This window comes from Musa acuminata, chromosome BXJ3-8 (genome assembly GCF_036884655.1).
Source record: "Musa acuminata AAA Group cultivar baxijiao chromosome BXJ3-8, Cavendish_Baxijiao_AAA, whole genome shotgun sequence".
NCBI classification, from domain to species: Eukaryota; Viridiplantae; Streptophyta; class Magnoliopsida; order Zingiberales; family Musaceae; genus Musa; species Musa acuminata.
Window position 1 is genome coordinate 9,361,440 of NC_088356.1, and position 21,694 is coordinate 9,383,133.

Below are 21,694 nucleotides of genomic sequence, written 5' to 3' on the forward strand. Positions count from 1 at the left end.
AGTTGGAATTCTGTTTAGAAGGTATGCTTAATTATGTGGTTCTGATTCTCCCGAGGAGGATGTAAAAGAAATTCCAAAAATTTAGTATTATGCTTAAGTCAAATGACACAAAACATGTCCTAAGCAGCATTTCTGGAGAAGGTAGCACAAACATGGTAGACCAGACCTATCTCTATGTATTTTTGGATGTTTATTTTGCTACAATATGCTGATACTTTAAGCAAGGAAAGCTTTCACAAAAGTTTAGATTCATAGTGAGGTCAGAGGTGAGCCACAGGGCTCCTGATTTTTCTTAAAATTTTGAAAATCTGAAACAGAAGATGTAAAATGGGGTTAATAGCAATTGGGACCATGAAACAATGAGCAGCACCAAAGCTACATATGAGTGTTCAATGGTAAATTAACAGCTTAATTTACTACAGGGAGAGAACTCCAAGTCATCTTTGAAAAATTTAGATGAATTTCCTTGCATATGACACAATAAAGTAAAGTACATCTTGTTCACATAACTAACACAAGCATTTTTATTTGGTACATATGCCTCAACCTTCTATAGGGCTTTATCCATGAGGCTTGAGTTAGTATGTGATGTGTTTCTAAATGAGGTAAAATGAGCATCAAAATTTATCTTTTTTTTATAATTATCTTCTGGACAGTTAGGACAAAAGACTAATATTCTATTTATTTAATCTCCTGTATCCTACAATTAAAATGTATAGTTGCTTCATGAGTTCATACTAATTCAGGCAATTATAATTTGATGATAAGTTGTTTTTCCTTATTTTACAATTAAGTGAATAAGTGCTTATATTTATATAAAAGTGCTTACTTAATCTATTCTGGTTTAAAAAACCTTCTCAACTTCTTAGTTGACAATGTTTGGAGGACTTATTTTTAACAAATATTAACAATTTAGTTGAAAATAAGGGACAAATTTGATCTCACTGCTCATAGGTAGAAGAATTACCAATATACTCTTCGATTTCTTTTGAAATGTGACGTCTCTCACTTTTTGCAATAACTTAATTACTAATATTTCTGGTTATTGTTTATCTGCAGGATCTTTTACAGGTAGAAGAAGCGCACTAACTTTCTTATATTCTCATATTTATTACCTTAGAATCAGTTATAAGTTTTATAGTAACATTTTCTACTATAAAACTTGTACAGTGTATCTATTGCAAGGTATATCCAAGTTTCATTCAGTAAATTTAATTAATCACATTCATCTTTTTTCACTTATTCAAATATGCTTGAGACATGCCTGGTACATAGAAATCCTATTTATAATATTTTTAAAATTATTATCACTTATAAAATATATTACATGTATAGGAAAAAATAATAATTTATTTGCATTTTTTTACTAATTGAGGGTGTCAATCAACTAAGAATTAAAATTAAAAACTTTAATATTTTATCATTTACAGATTTATTTAATCAGATAATTTCAATAGATTTACTTCTTTTCATGGCATATTCCAAAACATGAAATAGAAAGAAAGTGCAAACTCAATAAATCACGATAATATAATGGGATGTTTCCCATTCAATTTCTCCCCAAAATATCCTCTCCCCTCCTTTTTTAAGTATCGCTACATTCCAATGCAAGCACATGATGATACATCTCCCATTCCTATGTTCCCTTCCTTCCCCCTTTTGCTGTCTACACCAAAGATTTCATCTTTCCTCTGCCGCCCCTTTCAAAACTCTCTCTTTTCCCTCCACCACTTTGATCTCTCTCTCTCTCTCTCTCTCTCTTTCTCTTCTCTCATTTTCCCACTGTGATTTCCTGCGCCAGCCTTCTGCACTTCTTCTCTTTCTCTTGTTTGTGCTCAGCCTTTGCCGTGGAGAAGGGAGGGGTATATTCGGACATGGGCAAGTACATAAGGAAGGCCAAGGTCTCCGGCGAGGTGGCGGTCATGGAGGTTTCCCATCAGTCTTCCCTCGGCGTCCGCACACGCGCACGGACCATGGCCGCGGCCGCCGCACAGGACTCCTCCCGCGGCTACCTCGAGCTCCGGAGCCGTCGCCTTGAGAAGCCCCTCCCGCCGCCTTCGGTATGCAAGCCGTCCAAGGACACCCCGAGGCCCGACCCTAACCCTAACTCCGAACCCAACCCTAGAGTGAGCTCCCAGAAGTCTAGCTCTAGTTCGATAGCTTATTCGGGGCCGTTGGGGTCCGTCTCGACGATGAGATGCTCGGCGGCGGATGCGGAGGTGTCGTTCGGGGAGAATATTCTCGAGGCCGATGTGCTGGACAGGTGGGATTTCTTCGAATCTTCGGCAAAATCGAACCTTTTCGATTTGAATCATCCTTTCCTTTCTTTCATCTGTTTTCTCTGTTTCTTTCATCCATAGTTAACTTTTGTGGGGCTGCTTCAAACCCTTTCTTATTTTCTCTAGGAATCATTTGTTGTTTTTACAGGCATTTTGTTGCTATAATGTTGGATTCTTGGAGAAACGCCTCTGGTTGTTTGTCCTCCTATATGTATGTGTTGTAAGCTTAAACACTACATGCTTAACCAAATAATCATCACATCCGAGCTCTTCAACAAAATCTTCATCCGAAACTTGTTTTCTTGAAATCAATACTCTCAATTTTCGACATTCATGTTCCAAAATCCATCCTTTGTGCTTGCGTTTCTATCCTCGAATCTTATTTTGCTTTTCCACTGTCGTATACAAGAAAGTTATGATGGTGTTATATCTACTATAACTTTATCCGTATGTTGCTTTGCCTTAATTTTCTTGTTCTTTCTGTGTATATTTTAGCATTAATATTATTCGATCTTCTAATGTTTCCCGCAAGGAAGCTCTCTTCATGCTTGTAAATGCTTGTTCTTCGCGAAGAAACATTTTCCTTTCTCTTTCCTATCTAAAATCAGTCAATCTTGAGTACTGATGCCTAACCCTGTTTCTGATCTGTTCTTAATCTCCTTATCCAGGGTACTCACTGTTGGTGTTGCTGAGGCATATTGTTTTAGATTGCTTGTATTAATTACTTCTTCAGCTATTATGTTATTGCACTTGTTTCATTTTCATTTGTTGCATATGATTTGTTTCTTTCTGGGACTCGAGTACTCAACTTAGGGTCACGAACATTGATTGCTGGGCTTATTATGGCGAATGGGGTTTTCTCATCTCAGTCTCCTGTGACTCTGGTACTAGAGAGACTAAATTTGTTGGTGGCCATTTATTCCTGCAAGTGGAGCTTCTTGTTGACATGGCCAGAAATTAATGCTCTCTTCCCTCTTCTTCCCTTGCTTCTTCTGTAGCTGTTTGGTTTCAGACTATCTGCCTTTACATTTCTATCAGACTATCTGCATTTACATTTCTACCAGACTATCTGCCTTTACATTTCTATCATGTTTCTTGGAATTATATGCTTCACATTTTTCTTATGGGAGGCAGATTCGGCTTCCTTCCTGTTCTCCTTCAGCTCATAGTCTTTTTTCCAAAAGTGCAATCCCAAGGCCCTTTTTTGGGATTATATCATGCAAAGGGCTTGCACAACCAAACCACATGTAAATTCCCTGATTGTTCAGATTATTTTGAGTACTACTTTGTCAATATGCATGGCTAATAAAATATGCCAGTTTCTACTGTAAAGTTTGAACAACCACTTAGAATTTGATGCTGATATAAACTAGTACTACAATGTAGCCTGCAACAAATTCTTCTCAAGTCCATATATGCCACAGTGCTGTAGTCATCACTTACTACATGTTTTTTGCCTGATTTCTTCATGTGGCAGCTTTCATGATACACAACAATCATCTATACATACATACATACATATATACACAACTTACTATATGTATGTATATATATGTATAAATGTATATATTTGGACAGGAACAAAAAAACAAAGAGAATTTGGATATCCTACTAAATCCTAATGTCTAGTTTGGTTCTTGCTGAAGTTGCCTGTAATAACAGGTGTAACTAAATTATTGTATTCTTTTTTTATTGTGCAATGCTCTCATTGTCAAGTGCTGAATGTTAGGGACTTGTCCTCTGACTGTTGGTATCACTGATTGTGTGTTCTGTACGCTTTGTTCAAGGCATGGTCAATATTTGAGGCCCTTGATTGGCTGTTGTGGGTTAATGCTTAGGGATCTCATATAGATTTCACATGTTCTAATAAGTCCTCTAACTTGCTTAGGGATCTCATATGGATTGATATCACTGACTGTGCTTTCTGTACCCTTTGTTCAAGGCATGGGCAATATTTGAGGCCCTTGGTTGGCTGTTGTGGATTAATGCTTAGGGATCTCATATAGATTTCACATGTTCTAATAAGTCTTCTAACTTGCACACACGATGTGAACTTGTAATAGATCATGTGTTTCTTTGTCACTTGCAACTGCATGCATAAAGAGAGAAACAAATACATTTACATCACTCAACTTTCTGAGCTGTTTAAAATTCCTGAAGTCTATTCTTATCGACTTTCTTCTAGCTACATTTCATCGAGAAACATTCGATTTTAAGGACCTTAGAAGTTTTTTAAATTCCATGTGAATGCTATGTTTCTGACGTAGTATTTGTTGGCTTCAGGTTCTCTAGGGAGACCACACCTTGCAGTCTGATCAGGGATCCAGAAGCGATACAGACTCCAGGTTCTACAAACAGGCCTGCCGGATCTATGGCCACTAGCCTGAGGCCGCAAAGTGTTTGTCATAACATTCCTACTGCTCAGGAGTTGGAAGAGTTTTTTGCAGGGGCAGAGCAACTCCAACAACGAATATTTATAGAAAGGTATAGGTGTCTTTTCACTGTCTCTTACATAAGCTTATATGTTCTTGGACTCATAAGAAAGCCTTATTTTACCATCATAGGTGTTTCTCACAATCTAATCTTGTTCTTCTCTTGGTATATCTCTAGGTACAACTTTGATCCTGTAAATGACTGCCCACTTCCTGGTCGATATGAATGGGTGAAAGTTGACTTCTAGATAGCAGATCTTTAGCTGGGTGTGGCTCCTTTCGTGCATCTTCTCCCATACCCTCTGCCCAGAATTTTCAAAGGAGGGCAGGGCTTCAAAACAATCACTATCAGTTTTCTTCTGTTGTAAAAGTTCAAAGGTCCTAAAAATAGGTGTAGTATAGTGTTGTGTAACATATAGAGCTGATGAGAACTCTGAACCTTGGCAGCTTTAAAATTGTTGTAACTTGTTTAACAGATCATTTCAAAGGATCATAGAAGTCAATCATCTGTGTATTTGTGACTAAGAACTGTGAGTACACAGTGCTGCATCTAGTCTACTTGATGGGCCTAATAAGCTAATGGTGGTGAAACAAACATGGTCAAGGCTGATCTCCATGGTGAAACAAACCTTTTTCTCCTACACCCAGATGCAGTTCACTGCACTCCTAAGTTTCTTTTTGGGCTTTCACAAGATCATGCTGTTTGATTTTGTTATTTTGCTACCTGATTGTAGTCAAATAGATGTTCCTTAGCTGTGATTCAGTTTTCAAATAGCACCAAAAAGTGAAGGCCATAAACTCTTGAGCATTCAAATTCTCACCTTGGATTGGATGGATATGTAATTTTCATGGAAAAGAAATGCTAGAAGAAATGGACAGTTTGAATTTGAAGAAACTCTATGAGGAAGAAAATAGTGGTTAGAGCACCTTGTTATGCATCCAACTGTTGACTCCACTGGAAGTGTAAAGAGCAGGGCAACTAAAAGTTCATCTTGTCTTCTTTGTTCCTTGTACAAAAGTTTTCTGTGATAGCTTTTTTGTTATTGCCTCTATATGTAAAAGAACAGTTTGGGAATCATTATTCTCCCAATGTCACCTGGACAACAAAATGATTCACACATTTTCCTGTCCTCTTCAATGTCACTCATCAACAACAGGATCCTCTGCAACTGGTAGCCCACAATGTGTTCAAGTTGGACTTGGTAAGGAAAAGGCTGTGTCTGACTGTTGATTCATTGACCAAAGTACCATTGAACAGCCGAAGAGACTTTGACTTCCACCCCACAAATCTGACTAAGCATAAACGATTCCCCTTAATTTCAGCTCCATAGTTTAGACATCATGACTTGCTCTACAATTTTCCTGCTCTGTGTTGTATGTCAATTTTTATTGTACACGAAAACACAATTAAGAGCTTGGATGAAGAATAGTTTCCATTTAGTAGAAACCAATCGAGGTTGCTGCATTTGACTTCCCATGGATATTCCTGCAGGCAGAAAGAGTTGAACATCTCACAAGTATGGAGATTTCTCTAACATCGTCTTAATTATATATTATCTCTCGTAATTAGATCTTTTCAATATCTTGATTTTTATCCTTAAAAAATCTATATTGAAATAAGTATGGTTATGAACGTGAAATATTTAACTTTATTTACTCTAATGTTATTTTCTTACGTAAAAAACTATGTGCAAAAAGATATTTTTAACATCCTAACTATGTTTTCGGTGATGATGAATGATAACATCGCGAATGACTGTTATAGTTGTGGTCAACGAGAACAACGTAGTGATCAACGAAAACGATGAAGACTTATGTAGCTTCTTATTATGGGGGGAGGAAGAGGATAATGAGGGAGAGCGATAACGAGAGATAAGGTAAAGAGAGAGGAGTAAGAGGACAACTTAAATACTGATGTTATGTATATATATCGGTGCTGCTCGACAATTACATCGGTGCTAATATAAATATAGAGCGACGTCATCCTTCTCGACATTGTTATCGGCACCAATGTAAATGCAAAGTGTCAGCATATGTATCATCTTCTTCTCCCACTCCTTTTGTCGTCGTTCTCTTTTCTCTTCTACAATAGCCATCCGAGGCCTTCAGCAATGTCGTCACCCATTACTAATGAAAACGTCACTTAGATGTTAAAATTATATTTTTATCTATTATTTTTTAATTACTTTTGTATCTACCATATATTATATTAGTAAAACCAACGACATTAAGGTAAATGAAGTTAAATACTTCACTTTTATAATTATAAAAATTTTAATATAAAATTTTTAAATCTAAATATAAAAAAACTAACGAAGTCTAATTATAAGAGATAATATACGATTAGCTTCATGTAAATATCGAAATACTAACGAAGTCTAATTATAATTAAGAGATAATATATAAGTAGCTTCATGCTACAATTGAAATTGGAACTTGAGATTGCTTAAAGGCTAAAGATAGATAAATTATTCATCACTCCATGCAATTAACAAGCAAATCTAATAAGCAGACAAGGTTGGCAGGAATCAAAATCTAACGGAAAAAAAAGTTATCTAGATTCTTTTCCTGAGAATATCAATTATTCCATCGTTTTAGTATCATTTTCTATGCGTGCTATATTTTCTATTAATAAAATTAATAACTTTTAAGGTAAATAAAGTTAAATACTTTACTTTTATAATGGTAAGAATCCTAATATAAATTTTTTAAATGTAAAGATCTAAATACTAATAAAATCTAGGATAATATATAATTAGCTTTATGCAAAGAATGTTGAGATTGCTTAAAGGCTAAAGATAGATAAATTATTCGTCACTCCATAAAATTAACAAGCAAGTCTTATAAGTAGACAAGTTTGGAAGGAATCAAAATCAACGGAAAAAGGTTATCTATATTCTAAAAATAAAATAATATATTAGATGAGGATTAAGAACTATCAGCAGTTCCCTTTCCTTGCGAGCAAGCTTGCATCGGAACTGGACCAGCTAAAACAAACGTGGAACCACCAAGTCAAACATCATCATCATCTAATGGCACAATTAGACAGAAGAAACAGGGAGGGAGACTTCTGGGCTGCACCTTTCCAGGCGTGAATGACTCAAAAAGGTAGATGCTCTTTTTTTCTTGTTCTGATGTTTCCTGGAGGACATAAAAATATCTCGAAACTGTATGATGAATTCCTGAATCGTAAGGAACAGTGAATAAATAAATCAAGCATAACAATGTCACATTATCAGACTAAACAAACGAAATGACGCATAAATAATCGATCACACCGCAGATTAGCAGACAAAATACCGAGTTGGGTTCATCCAAATTATATATGTTCTTTATCCATCAACTCCTCACAAAACTTCAGTCAAACCTGCAAATGCTGAGATATGCATCACATGCGGCTAAATTAGTAGTAATTTAATAGTAAAAGTCGACAACATATTGATGTTTACGATGTCATTTGTTAGTCCCGTCTTTGACATATTAATGAAATAATAATTTTGATGTACAATATTTTGGGTTTGATGATAATGCGACTAACTCCGATGGAGAGTTGGATAAATCATTTTAGAATGTCAATCAATTTAATTAATTAATTAATTAATATATTGATTATTGATAATAGAATAGTGTCATTGAATCATGTCTCCGTAATTTTCCAGCTCACAAGCTTCCTCTCCATGGGCGACCCAGTCATCACATCATCCAAAGCTTGGTGATGCCCCCATTCCATTCTATTCCATTCCACTCCACTGAGCTGTAAATCTAAAGATAAAAAGCTTAAGAGAATCCAAGAATTAAAGAGGCTCGAAGACGGCGGCTTTTAGAACACTAAAACCGTATGCTTCTTTTCCTACCCACGTTCGAGTCCGGCTCGTATGCAAGTAAGGATATTGGAGGAGAAAGGTGGGACCCCCTAGTCATTCTCTCTCAGGGTGAATACGGGTAGTAAAAACTTGTTTTGGGGGAAAAACCACAATGCATCGAGGAAACGCGTTTCCCCCCCGGCGGGCTCGAGCCTCCGTCCCGACGGTGGATCGCAAGCCGAGCCCCGTGCGACTGGGAATCGCCCACGCCACGTGGCGGAACGATGGCCGCATGTCGCCGGCCCCACACGGATCAGCTTCTAATTTACCCTCCTTTCCTATTTGGCCGTAAACAATCGATCAACGTAACGTGCTTTAATTAAAAGAGAGGGTCATCGGCCCAAAACCTCTTTGCCGCATTCCCAAGACCTTTTGCCCCGCGATTTTGAATCGTTCCGCGGAAGCTACTCGTCCGAGATCGAAGATTTCGATGAATTAGACGGCAAAAGGGATCCCTTTTCCTTGGTTTCTTCTGTTGATCCTCTGATCGGGGGATTCTGATCGAGAATTTTCTTCTTTTTCTCGGTGGAGTTCCTTCGAAGATATCGAAGGATCGAGGTTTTAATCGTTGGATCTCCTTTGGATGGGCCTGCCACAGCGCGGAGTTGGTGGGATTTAACAGCCTCCTGATCGGAAAGGTACGTTCTTTAATGCACTCCTTCGATGATTTGTGGTGCCGCCTGGGATCCCTTTGGACGACAAGCAGCATTAATTTTGGGCAGGTTCGGGGAGATGGGGAGGGGTCGGCCACCGGGTTGGAATGGGATCTCGAGGTGAATTTGGAGAAATCTTGGCGAGGCTTTTCCTTCGATTTGGCGCTTTCCTGCAATTGTCTTAGGGTTTTGAGAGGACGGGGCGAAAGGGTGGTTTTAGGTGGGTTTTGGTATTCCTGGTTCGTTCGTCGATGCTTCTTGGGTTGTTAGGATTTAGGGTTTTGTGATGAGATTGGCGCGTTTGACGGGTCCTTGTTCTCGGACGGATGCTTTATCGTTTATTCTTTTCTCTTCTTTTTTGTCCTTCGAACATGCAGTTGATTTTCTTGCGTTGCAATAGAAATCAAGGTCGTCGCTTGGTTTCCAAGTCTTTCTACGTTTCAGATTTCTGCTGTGATCTTTTATTCTATTTGCGTTTTCTTTGTTCTGAATTGGGTTTCGATCCTGCAAGTTATAGAAATAAATTCAGCTGGGAATTTATTTGCGCAATTTCTGAAGCGTTGGTCTTGAGGGGCATATATCTAATGGTCTGCCTATGCTTGTAATTGTTGGGTTTGTTGAATTCAAACATAATGTTTCTGACCCTGAAGAGCGGCTGATTGAGTTAAAGACTGTTCCCCCCCCTATTTTTGGTTAACAAAGCGGGGAGATCTTCCCATGGTGAATTCTTTAATATTTAAATCTGTCTTAAGGCTCCTATAGTTCGATTTATATTAATGATTAATCCTATTGTTTATTAGCATACAATTACAAAGTTTTTTAATCTGGATGCTGTATTTTGTGTCTTTTGACAATGTTTTTTACTTGTATCTTTATTGTTCAATAAATGTTGTTGTACTTAAATTCAATGGGGTCTGAAATAATTGCTTGCTTTCTTGGTTTTGTTTCCCAACAATTGTTGTAGAACTTAATATTTTTCAGCAATTGTTATAACTCCCCTTCCCATGTTTGTTGGGTGCTTTGAATAAGCATACTGTTCTGTTTATCATGAAGCAGAGTGGTAAGAAATGAATGAAGAGACCAGGACCCTTGTCTAGTCTTTTGAAGAACACAATGAAGTGCTTGTGTTCTGGTGAACAATTACAAGTAGATGAAATGGTTCGGTCGTCTGAGTCCCTGGCCACCAAGGAGTGCTCAGCCGTACGTTATTCATGTCAAAATGGTGAGACTGAGCAGAGGGTCGACACTGGAAACATTGAAGAAGCTGAATCATCTCTTCGTGAAGGTCTCTGCTTAAATTATGAGGTTGGTCTTTCAACATGTCCCTTTTGGCTTTATTCATATGAAGGAATTAGAAAGGCCTTGACAGGTTCTACTACACACATATTAGTCTCATGTTTTCTAAGTTCAGCATTAATTGTACTTTTTTGGCATTGGATTCAGCTCATGATATGTTGCCTTAACAGTACACCAAAGAGTTTTCTTTTTCTTGCATCTAGTTGTAGTTGTTGTGTTAATTGTTTGAACTGATTTGGATAGTTATTTATTCAACTGTATGGTAGGGGTTTAATTTAGCCAATCCTGAGTGAGTCTATCCATGCTCATGCTTCGCTTTTAGTTAGTTTTTAGGTTAAAATGCCGGTTAAAATTGATTTCATTCAATACTATATTAAGCCTAAATTTGAATCATTTAAGCTTAAGTCTATGATGGGCGGGTTGGCAAGTTGCGTTTGCTTCATTTTTGAATTTTGATTTAATTTTTTGTTTATATTTTTCACTAAGTAGAAACATATATCTAGAACCTCTGGTGTTCATTCTATTCTAGCAGAATAATATTGATACTTGATGGAAGCCTTCTCCACGTCCTTGCAATATAAGACAAATGTAACACTATTAATCATACTACCCTCGTTGTATTGTGTTCTTATGCCAAACAAATTCTTATATTCTTGCAATGTTCATCATACTATATAGACATGCAAAATAAGATTATTAGCTGTTCCATCTGGGATTATCTAATGGAACTATATTTTGCAGGAAGCAAGAGCCCTGCTTGGAAGGCTAGAATATCAAAGAGGAAATGTGGAAGCTGCACTTCGTGTTTTTGATGGAATAGATCTTGCTTCGGTAGGCCCTAAGATCAGAACTGCTATTACTAAAAGAATAGAACGCCGGAAGTTTCATTCAAACTGGGATTCAGGACCAATGTCCATACATGCAGTTAGCTTACTTGTTGAAGCAGTATATCTGAAAGCAAGAGCACTGCAAGATCTTGGAAGGTTTAAAGGTAATATAATATTTTGAATAATTTATTTTGAACACATGTAGTCATCTGTTTCTCTTGCATCATTTGTGGAATCTAAATAGTCCTGTTTGGAGGTTATTGAGTCTTACACAGAGAGTACTATGACAGGCTTAAGATTTATAAATCATATCTTGTATCTACACCACTGCCGCCCACATCATATCCTATGTACTTATAAGATGAGAAATTATGTTTTTGAAGACAAAACTTGCAAAAGTTAATCTTACCTGGTTAGGTACAATAAAAAAATAGGTACAGACATGGCTTATATTTTTTTTATTTTGATGATTTCAGATGTGCTTATAAAGCAGTTTTCCTTGTTATTTTATTACTCATTTATGCATTTCATATCAATGTTTTCTGATTTCTTTTTTATACTAACTACATCCTAGCTATTCCATCATTTACAAATATAGTTTAGGTTTAAACTTCTATAAGGAAGACTAGTTTGATTTGGTTCTTTAATATGATCTTGAACTTTTGGATCTGTCATCAAATTTAGGTAAAGTGTCAGTACTCAATATGGTCAAGATTCAAGAAGATACAATTGTCTATAGATTTCTTACCTCTAAAGCTGTTGTGTGGTGACACTGTGATAATATGCTTCTTTATGGAGAAAAGCAGGGGCCTTGAGGTCAATTACAAAGCCTCCTGATTTGATGCTCAAGGTGGTTATCCTGTCAATTCCTACAGAGAGTTTTTGCTTCTAACTATTTGTATGGGTTATGGGAGTATTCTTTACTCATGATAGAGATGGATAGACGTTCATAACTATATATTGAAATGCTTAGCATGACTGAAACAGTTCTCATTGTTGCAGAAGCTGCTCAATCATGCAACATTGTTTTGGACACTTTAGAGTCTGCATTACCTGATGGCTCACCAGGGAATATTACTGATAATAAATTACAGGAGATAGTATGCAAGGCAGTTGAGTTGCTTCCGGAGCTTTGGAAGCTGGCTGGTTTCTCCCATGAAGCCATCTCATCTTACCGGCGGGCCCTCCTTGGACACTGGAATCTTGATGCTGATACTATGGCAAAGATACAAAAAGAATTTGCTATTTTTCTTCTTTATGGAGGCTGCGATGCAAGCCCTCCAAACCTTCGTTCTCAAATGGATGGTGCATTTATACCCAGGAACAATATGGAAGAGGCAATTCTTCTGTTAATAATTCTATTGAGGAAGTTTGCTCTCAAGAGAATTGAGTGGGATCCATCTATCGCTGATCATCTGACTTATGCGCTATGTGTCTCCGGGCAGCTAAGTTCTCTGGCCGGTCAGGTAGAAGAGTTGTTACCTGGTATCCTAGAGAGGAAAGAACAGTATTATACTCTTGCGTTGTGTTACTTAGGGGAAGATGATGACCTTACGGCTCTGAATTTGCTGAGGAAGCTACTGAGTGCTAGCGAGGATCCAGATTGTGTAAAAGCATTGTTACTTGCTTCTAAAGTTTGTGGTGAGAATAGTTTTTGTGCAGAGGAAGGGGTTTTGTTTGCACGCAGGGCGCTTGCCAATGTCCATGGTTGCTGTGATCAAATTGGAAGTGTAGCTAACTGTTTACTCGGCATTTCTCTTTCAGCGCAGGCTAGATCTTCTACCTCTGATTCAGAAAGAGTTTCGAGGCAGTCCGAGGCACTTGAGGTGCTTGAAAAAGCTGAAAAAATGATTCCTGGAAAAGATTATAGGACCATATATAATCTCAGCTTAGCAAATGCTGAACAGAGAAAGTTGGATGCAGCACTTCGCTATGCCAAGCAGCTTCTGAAACTAGAGGCTGGATCAAATGAGGCTGGATGGATTCTTTTAGCTCGAATATTATCTGCTCAGAAACGGTTTGTTGATGCGGAGACCATTATTGATGCTGCTTTGGAACAAACAGGAAAGTGGAGCCATGGAGAACTATTGCGAACTAAAGCTAAAATTCAGATTGCACAGGGAAAACTGAAGAATGCCATTGAGACATATACTCATCTTCTTGCCATAATTCAGTTGAGGACTAAAAGTTTTGGTGTTGGACTGACATCATTAAAGGTAATGTCACGTTTGTTTAGCCTATATCTTGTTGCTGTTGTTGTAGTGCTCTTTCTCCAGACTCAAAACTTTTCTGCAAGTCCTTTAAATATACTGACTTTTCCTTTTTTTCTGCCTTGTATATTTCCCTTTTAACTTTAACGTGTTTCCTTATTTGCACTTAGCTATTATTATATCGTTTATGAGGTTTATCATTTGCATTTATGTTCTGTTCTTGATTTCAAATGCATGGAATTTTTTATGCACTTTTCAAATTTTCTTTTACAGGGTGACAAAAATGATAGAAGTTTGGAAATCCAGACATGGCATGACCTGGCTAAGGTCTACATAAGCATGTCACAATGGAGGGATGCTGAAGTTTGCTTATCTAAACTTAAGTCTATAAGTCCTTACTCTGCTTTAGGATGGCATGCTACAGGTACTCAAATTTTCGCTTGTACTTTCTAGTTTGTGTTATGTTTCCAATGTTCCTATACGAGATTGATATGCTTGCTACTTTTTTTTCTTTTCCTACTTATAATATTTATATTTTTGTTATACAGTTTGAACTTGTATTTACCAAAAGATTTTGATCTGATTTTATGGGGGCTCGCTGATTGATGGAGAATATTGCATTTGTTGTCCTCTTGAGTTTGCTGTAAAACATGAGTAAGAGAACATAAGCTGGTAGATTAGAACATGTGCAGATTAGCATGTTAAAGAGTATCCTATTCGTTATAGGTGCTGGCTGTGAACTGCCATGGGCAGGTCCAGAAGAGAACATATTCCAAGATCAGAATGATTTTCATCTAAACATGGTTTTATGTACATATTGTTCCCTGGTTAATCTAGACAGGAGTTATTTGCAACATAAGTCTACTACAAGATGATAGTGCTAATCTTTATCTGGTAAGACTGTCCTGTGAGATTTGATTGTACAGACAGTTCATCTGAAAATTTCAAAAGATAATTCTTTTGCCCTAGTTTCCTTCAAGAAATGTCCTGTAATGTCTGTGTACTATAATTTACCATGAGTATGAGTCGTGGATGTTTTATATTTTTCTGGTGGTTTGTTTGATTACTTCAGTGGGAGGTTTATTCAGTTCATCTCCAGTTATTTTCTCGAATATACTTGGGGATATCTCCTGTTTATGTAATGGTTCTATCAATTGCCATAGACTTAAGCTTTCCACTTCAAATATACTAATATGTGTTGTTAGGTCTTTTTTGGTTGAAATTCTGGTGTACCTCTGCAAAGAACCATAATATTTTATTTATCCTTAGAATTTAGAAAAATGCAAATGTCCTTTGTACCCTTACAAACATAGAAACCCCCTTATATGGCCTTGATGTTAAACCTTGCTAGATCTTGTTCGGACCCGTTTTACTTAACCGGGGTTGATGGTGGATAGGAACTAATTAAATGGGTCCTAGCGGGGTCTAGTAGTTCTAATGGCAGGATAATATAAGGGGGAGTTTTTGAGATTTGCAGGATATATGAGATATTTGTGGAGTTTTTTGTAGATTAGTTATTTAGTTGGGTATATAAGATATTTTCTTTCTTGGAGAGGTTTATGAGATATTATGGCATATTGCAGTGGCATGCCAGAAAAATTTTCCTTTCTTTTTCTTGTTGCAGTCATGCAAAGAGGTAAACTAGGTGCTGATTATTGTAAATTTACAGTAGAGCAGTAGTGAAACATTTTCTTTTGGGGATTATGGAATTTGTCAACAGCCAAACAGTACTGAATTGTGAATTCTAACCTCTTCTTTTTCAACTTATTAAACATGCATTTTTCTTAAAAATGCATTTTATTATGTAAGATATGCATCCTTCTCTCTTTTTTTTTTTCGCAAGGCTCCTTTTGCCTCTTTTGGCTTTACTTGCACAATCTCTCACTCGTCATGTTCCATCTTTTCTTTCTGTTGGTTATCCTTCATGGGTGGTGATGATGATGATGGATTCTTCCGTGTTTTCGTTGAGGGTTCGCAACCAATTTGTTGTCTGGACTTGTAGTACAGTATAAGATTTGTCAAAAGTGTAATTTTACAAATTCCCTTTTTGTAGGAGTTTGTCTTCTTAGTATGCCTGAAAGCGGAGTCTTTAATTGTCATCCATCAATACTAGATATGTTGGAAGTTTATTACTCTGTTATGTCAACAAATATTAGAAACAGATTTTTCTACAGTAACTACATGAGCCTCATGAAGAGTTTAATGCTTGCTTGGTAACTGATATTTATCATTTGCTTGAATGGTCAATTGCTTTCGTGAATATTATAATCCTGCTATAATTAGATTTTAGAACCATCTGTCTCTTTAGATGTGTGACGATACCACATTTTGTCCTCTGTTTCTTGTGTTTTTCTTTCTCTTTTTTAAAGTATATTACTTTCTCAATATTAACATTGGATGTCAAATTCAATTGCTGATGTTTCAGGGCAGCTGCATGAAGCACAAGGACTCCTTAAGGAAGCTCTAGGAGCATATGCTAAAGCATTGAATATAGAACCAGCCCATGTCCCGAGCTTGGTTTCAACAGCAATTGTTCTTAGACATCTTGGTGATCAGCCATCGGTTGTCATTAGGAGCTTCCTGACTGATGCACTTCGGCTGGACCGGACTAACCATGTTGCTTGGTTCAATCTTGGTCTACTTTATAAGGCTGAAGGTGCCAGATCAGCACTTGAGGCCGCTGAGTGTTTTCAGGCTGCTGCCCTTCTTGAAGAAACTGCACCAGTTGAACCCTTCCGATGACTTTTCTTTTGGAGTAGTTAACTCTGTAAGCTATTGTAAACCTACATGGCTACGTTAAGTTTCTGCAGTATATAGGATATGCAGTTTGTGAATTGTAGCATGCTGAAAATTGCGGTTTTTAAAGGTATTCAAATTATTTAAAAGTGACAAATTTCACGTGTAGGCACTCTCTCGAATCAAGAACTCAGCATTCCCAGATGGTAAATAAATAGAAAAATCTTTTCTTGTTGCAATTAATCTTAATCAGCAACATGATTGGCATGACAGAGTCACTCTTTCTTTAATTTATGGAGAATTTTACTTGAAATCTAGAACAAGGAAATTCAACCAATAAAGAAGCAGAATGTCATGGTCCAGTGTGTTTGTGTTTGGTATTTCCGAATATGAATTTGGTACTTGTGAGTTATGAAGATGAATTTTACTGAACTTCTCAAAATCACTAGCAGAGCAAGTACATACAAACAGTGGGACATTCTGTTCTGACACATGAATCGTTCCTCTATCAATTGTAGCAAATAAATGAAAATAGTCATTGATATGCCATTGCGGCAATACATATAATTATCTGAAGGTAGTTCGTTTTTTTTTTCCTGTACCATTTGAGAACATCTTTTTGAGAACACTGTTGGAAATTTTGGCTCAAATTCTGAATCCCGTGCCCTTTATTCCGAACTTTAGCCTTGTTTTCTTGTCCTTACAAGTTACAAGTGAAGTTTTATTCTTGTTGTTTATTGAAATGGTTGACTTTTTTACTGTTTCATTATATGCATTAATTAATGTCCACATGTCTCTTATAATATGAACGTACCACGTGGAGCTGTTAAGTTGCCTCAATCTTCAAGTCTAAAAAACTTTGGTTTAGTTAAATATTGGCTTATTATGCTCTTCTTTTATGTCAAACCCTGGTGTTTATGTTACTATACTCGACCATGAACTATGGCTTATCTCCTTTGGTCACTAATTTATAAGCATTGCTCAAAGGTAAGAGCAACACCCTTTGTGTTTGACACATGAAACTGTCAACTACAGTCAGATTTTTCTTTTCGTTTTTGGTGAATGGTTAAGATTTTTTTAAACCTCTTGTAAAATAAATACTGGACAACTGTTTGTGTTACACTCTTTGCAGCTGGTTTTTCACTGTGATTCAGGATGAAGAAAAATATTCTGCAAGAAGTTTATAAAGTAGCTATGATACTTAGAACTGCTTATATGCAGGGCAGAAACAAGAAACGAAAATTTGGCACCTGGTTTAGGGCCCCTGGGGATAAAAACTTTAACTATGGGGCAAAAACTAAACCATCTTTTAGAAAGTTGACCGAATTCTCTGATTGAGCATGAAGCTAACCACCAATTGTGAAGTAAGAGACTCTTGCAGCTAGGCCTTAGATGATGCTATCATCTACTTTGCTGTGACATGTATTTGTACCTGCATTTTGTTAGATTGGTTTTGTTACATGAAAAAAATTGTGCCTTCTGGTTTTATGAGTTGCTAAACAATTTGTAAGGGGGAGATTTAATTTTTAATAATTTTTTCATAGGAGTAGTGGGAGATTTAGCTTTAAATTTTGGTACAATACTTTCATGCTCTATATTATTACAATCATGAAATAATTCCCATTCAAGCAATCATCATTTCCCCCACCACATGAACTTTTTGTGCTTCATGAAATCCATGCCATCGATCACTTCAAAACTTGCCCGGCTTTCACATACATTTTAGTCACCTGGAGATACTTTTACAGTTTAATTTTTGGCAAAAAAATCAAGCTTGAAATTTGAAGAATTAGCTACCATGGTTCATGATGCTGATGGGGTTACTTTCTCTTGTTTGCTGACTAATTGTTAACCCTGATTTATAACTGGGTTGTGGGTGTATGTTGTCCTTTAGGGAAAGAGGCTTTAGTGATGATGATATGCCAATTGATTTTAGACATATTGCTGCTTTATAGGTCTGGCCTAGTTGGTCTAATGCTCTGGTGTACTGATAAACCGTGCACTATAAAATCATGGGACATATGTTGGTCATCATGAGAATTTGGATGTTCTTAGATTCAAGTTATTTTTATTATAAGCCCTGCTCATGATTCTGCTTATCTTTTTCGTTATATCAATTTTCTCCTTTATAATTTGTAAGCTAATGCTAAATAAGTTTTTTATGGCTTATTTGGTTGGCATGGTTTACTAATCTAGACTTTTACTAGGTTTTGTGTTGTATGTGGTCCCGATGGCTATCATGTTTCTTATTTGTCACTTTTTTAAATACTTAACAAATGAAGAATTTAGAGTTACCTGTTAGGCAATGCTAAGTCATACTGATTTTATGAGTAATTGGTTAACAAGATACCATTCGGAAGAAGTTAACATATTCCTATTTGTAAATGCAACCTTTTCTCTTGTTTAATTTTCGAAGCACATTTACATGTCCATATGCCTCTCAATTTTTGGGCTTTGCATGAAGTATTATTAGAGTAAACCTGGTTGGTCTAGGGACATTGCTGATGACAGAAGATGGGGCATCTGAACTGAATGTTCCCTGTGATCTTGTTCACGTACTGTCAACTAGCTGCTGTTGGATAGGCATTTTTACTTTGGCACATGGAAACTATCTATTCTGTATGGAAACTTGCTGCTGTTGGATAGGCATTTTTGCTTTGGCACATGGAAACCGTCTATTCTGTATGGAAACTAAATACACAGATGTTTTCTTTTCTTACATGAAGGCAAGAGGGCATCCTTCTGCATTCCTTACAAGCAACACAGCTTTCAATATTATGTGCACATTGTCTAGGATATAGAAGAAAAGTGGACTGAAAATATGTACTGCTTGTCCAAACATGCAATTGTTTGCAGTGTGTGGTTTAACAGGCAACTGATACCGTCTACGAGCCAAAGCTAGTAAGATTTTGGAGGTAGGAATATATATATGGTGCTCAATGTGCTTATCGTATAGTTCAGGTGGTTTTTACTTATTTTGTGAATTGCTAATTGACATGAAATCTGTACGCAATACTAAGGTGCGAATTTTTTAAAGCATATTTAATGTTTAAAAGAGTGATTCTTATCTGAATCTCGTGCTTTAAATAATGTGTGAATGTTAAGCTTTTCCATCGAACATGAAGTTTGATTTGTTGTTGTATTTTGTGGTTCAGTTACCCAACATGTAAAGATATGCCAATTTCTCGCTTTCAGTTTTTTCCTTGAAGGATGCCATAGTTGGGTTACGATACTCTGCTGCATGGTACTAAGGAAATATATAAGTTGCTGCTAATCTATTTAAAGTTCAAAATCTGTGTTTAGAATCATACATTCCAGTTGGTTTCAAGAGATTCGTGTGCCAGAATTTAGATTCTCTGTCGATGGGCAAGTAGATAAAGAAAATGAATGATGCACTCCATTGAGATTTTTTAAGCCTTGTAGTAATCTTTCGATGGCGAAATTTGTAGGCATACGTAGAGATCATGTTGATTTGTTATTTACATTCTTGCACAGTTCAAATGTAGTGTGCCCTTCCTTTGGTTAATCAATTTCTAGAAATGCTGTCTGTCTAGAAATGTTCTGTTTATTTGATCACCCCCAACAAATTAATATTGTAGGATATATGAAATGCTTTCTGTGTCTCTGTCATGCTTGTAAACTGATTGGCAATCTACTGGGTGTTCAGCATGTGCATGTTACTGAGGGCCTAATTTGGTTTATAGCAGTGCGTGCATGAACTAATTCCTTGGAGGTTCACCTGAGGTCGTCCATCAGCATCTACATGACCAAGACGCTGAGGTTGACGGACTGCTCACAGATGCTTTCACCATTCTAATCCTGATAGAAAGAGACCATTCCGGAGAGAGCCTGCAGTCACAACCTCATGTTTGCTTTACTCTGCTTCCTTTGAGGTAGGAGTCCTTCAAATGGTATTTCCTCAGTGCTCTCTCTACAGTGATATTGTCCGAAGCAGCATTTTATTTCATTAGCAGCACCCTCACCAACCTTCGGTGTTTCAGAAAAAAAATTCTCAGTATATCATAATATCCTGAGTTTAAATTTTTATCTTTTGTAAAAAAGAAAAATCCATACTGATCAAGCAAAAGTATCTCACAAACTTAAGGAAAACAATCAGAATCTATAAATTTTAATCCACAAGTTCCATGCTGTTTGAGCAGTTCATCAATATGCCATCTTTGTGTCTCCAGACGCTTAGGCAATTAAACTTCGTCGATCTTGATACGGCATATTTTGGGACCCCGGGCATGTCACCGCTAACGCCACACGTCAAGTTCGAACCGTACCGAGAAGTTGTTCCATCAGTCCCGTCTCGAGAGCTCGTGGCGGTGCCGTCTGACACGGCTTCACACGCCCCGAGGCGGTGGCCAGTCAGAGGTGTCGTCCCATATCTCGAGGGTCAGCGGCCATGTCGAATCGACGTGCTACCGACCCTTGGGCAATACTATAAAGCCCCAAGTCGGCCTCCGGCCTGGAGGAGAGGCAACAAGAGCACGATCGATCCCATTACTAACTTGCTCGTCGGAGGGGCCAAAGCTAGAAATCACCCGACGAGGGCCGTTTTTTGCAGGCGAATGACCACCCGTGCGCGGCGAACGTCTCGTCCCAGGGCGTGCCATCCCCCATGCAAAGGAGAGCAGTCAATCGGCCCAGATCCCGACCAACGCCAACCGGTGCTCCTTCCTTAGGACACAGCCAAATCATCATCCAGCTCACTCTATATAAAGCTCCATACATCGACCATCAGACATAGCCATGCTGACTCAGCAGCCACGGTATATTTGTTCATTAACATTTTGGCGCTAGAAGGAGGGTCATGTCGTAGAAGCTCTCCCCGAGGGAGAACGATCGGCTAGTCTCCCCTCCGTCGAACCCATAGATCAGGCCCTCCCCACCCCCGGAGATGCGGGGATTCCAGCCTCGACACTAGATCGCTATTCCGGGTCAACCAATGTCTGACAAGTTCCAGCATGAGTTTCAAAAATCGTAGAGCGAGTCTAGTGAAGGCGGCTTGGGCGGATCCCCTTTCACTCAGGAAGTACAAGACAAGCCGGTACCCCTCAACTTCAGGCTGTCGGCATTGGAGACATACAACGATGGCTCTGATCCCGCGGAGCACGTCTCAACATTTCAAGCTCAGATGGCCCTCTATGGCACCTCCGATACATTGATGTGTCGGGCGTTTCCGACCACCCTGAGGAGACCAGCACGAGCGTGGTTTAGTCGGTTGCGCCAATCCTCGGTCTCGTCCTTCGATCAGCTCGCCAGGGAGTTTGAGCAGAACTTCCTCACCAGCGTGCAACCTAGGCCTTCCATGGCCACCCTACTCGCGTTATCGTAGCGCGAAGACGAGCCGCTCTCCTAGTTCGTGACACATTTTGCCACTGAGATCTGGGGA

General features: G+C 37.9%; 2 protein-coding genes across 2 annotated transcripts in view; both read left to right on the forward strand.

Moving 5' to 3' along the window:
* The first annotated feature begins 1,635 nt into the window (after positions 1-1,635).
* Positions 1,636-5,533, forward strand: LOC135646150 (cyclin-dependent kinase inhibitor 4-like). The gene is made up of 3 exons (XM_065165357.1): positions 1,636-2,263; positions 4,563-4,763; positions 4,890-5,533. The coding sequence occupies exons 1-3, from the start codon at positions 1,875-1,877 to the stop codon at positions 4,957-4,959; spliced, it is 660 nt and encodes a 219-aa protein (XP_065021429.1). The 5' UTR covers positions 1,636-1,874; the 3' UTR covers positions 4,960-5,533.
* A 3,344-nt stretch (positions 5,534-8,877) lies between these two features.
* The window catches only part of LOC135645749 (DExH-box ATP-dependent RNA helicase DExH1-like), a 33,632-nt gene continuing 20,815 nt past the window's right edge, over positions 8,878-21,694 (forward strand). Inside the window, exons 1-7 of the mRNA XM_065164418.1 lie at positions 8,878-9,212; positions 10,284-10,532; positions 11,265-11,514; positions 12,353-13,566; positions 13,834-13,984; positions 15,986-16,299; positions 21,287-21,627. Coding sequence (XP_065020490.1) covers positions 10,299-10,532; positions 11,265-11,514; positions 12,353-13,566; positions 13,834-13,984; positions 15,986-16,299; positions 21,287-21,627 — 2,504 coding nt within the window. The 5' untranslated portion in view covers positions 8,878-9,212; positions 10,284-10,298. The remainder of the gene's footprint in view (positions 9,213-10,283; positions 10,533-11,264; positions 11,515-12,352; positions 13,567-13,833; positions 13,985-15,985; positions 16,300-21,286; positions 21,628-21,694) is intronic.

Coding starts and splice junctions, on each gene's coding strand:
- LOC135646150 (XM_065165357.1), top strand. CDS start 1,875: ATGGGCAAGTACATAAGGAAGGCCAAGGTCTCCGGCGAGGTGGCGGTC. Junction 2,264..4,562: donor GAGGCCGATGTGCTGGACAG/GTGGGATTTCTT, acceptor TGTTGGCTTCAG/GTTCTCTAGGGAGACCACAC. Junction 4,764..4,889: donor CAACGAATATTTATAGAAAG/GTATAGGTGTCT, acceptor GTATATCTCTAG/GTACAACTTTGATCCTGTAA.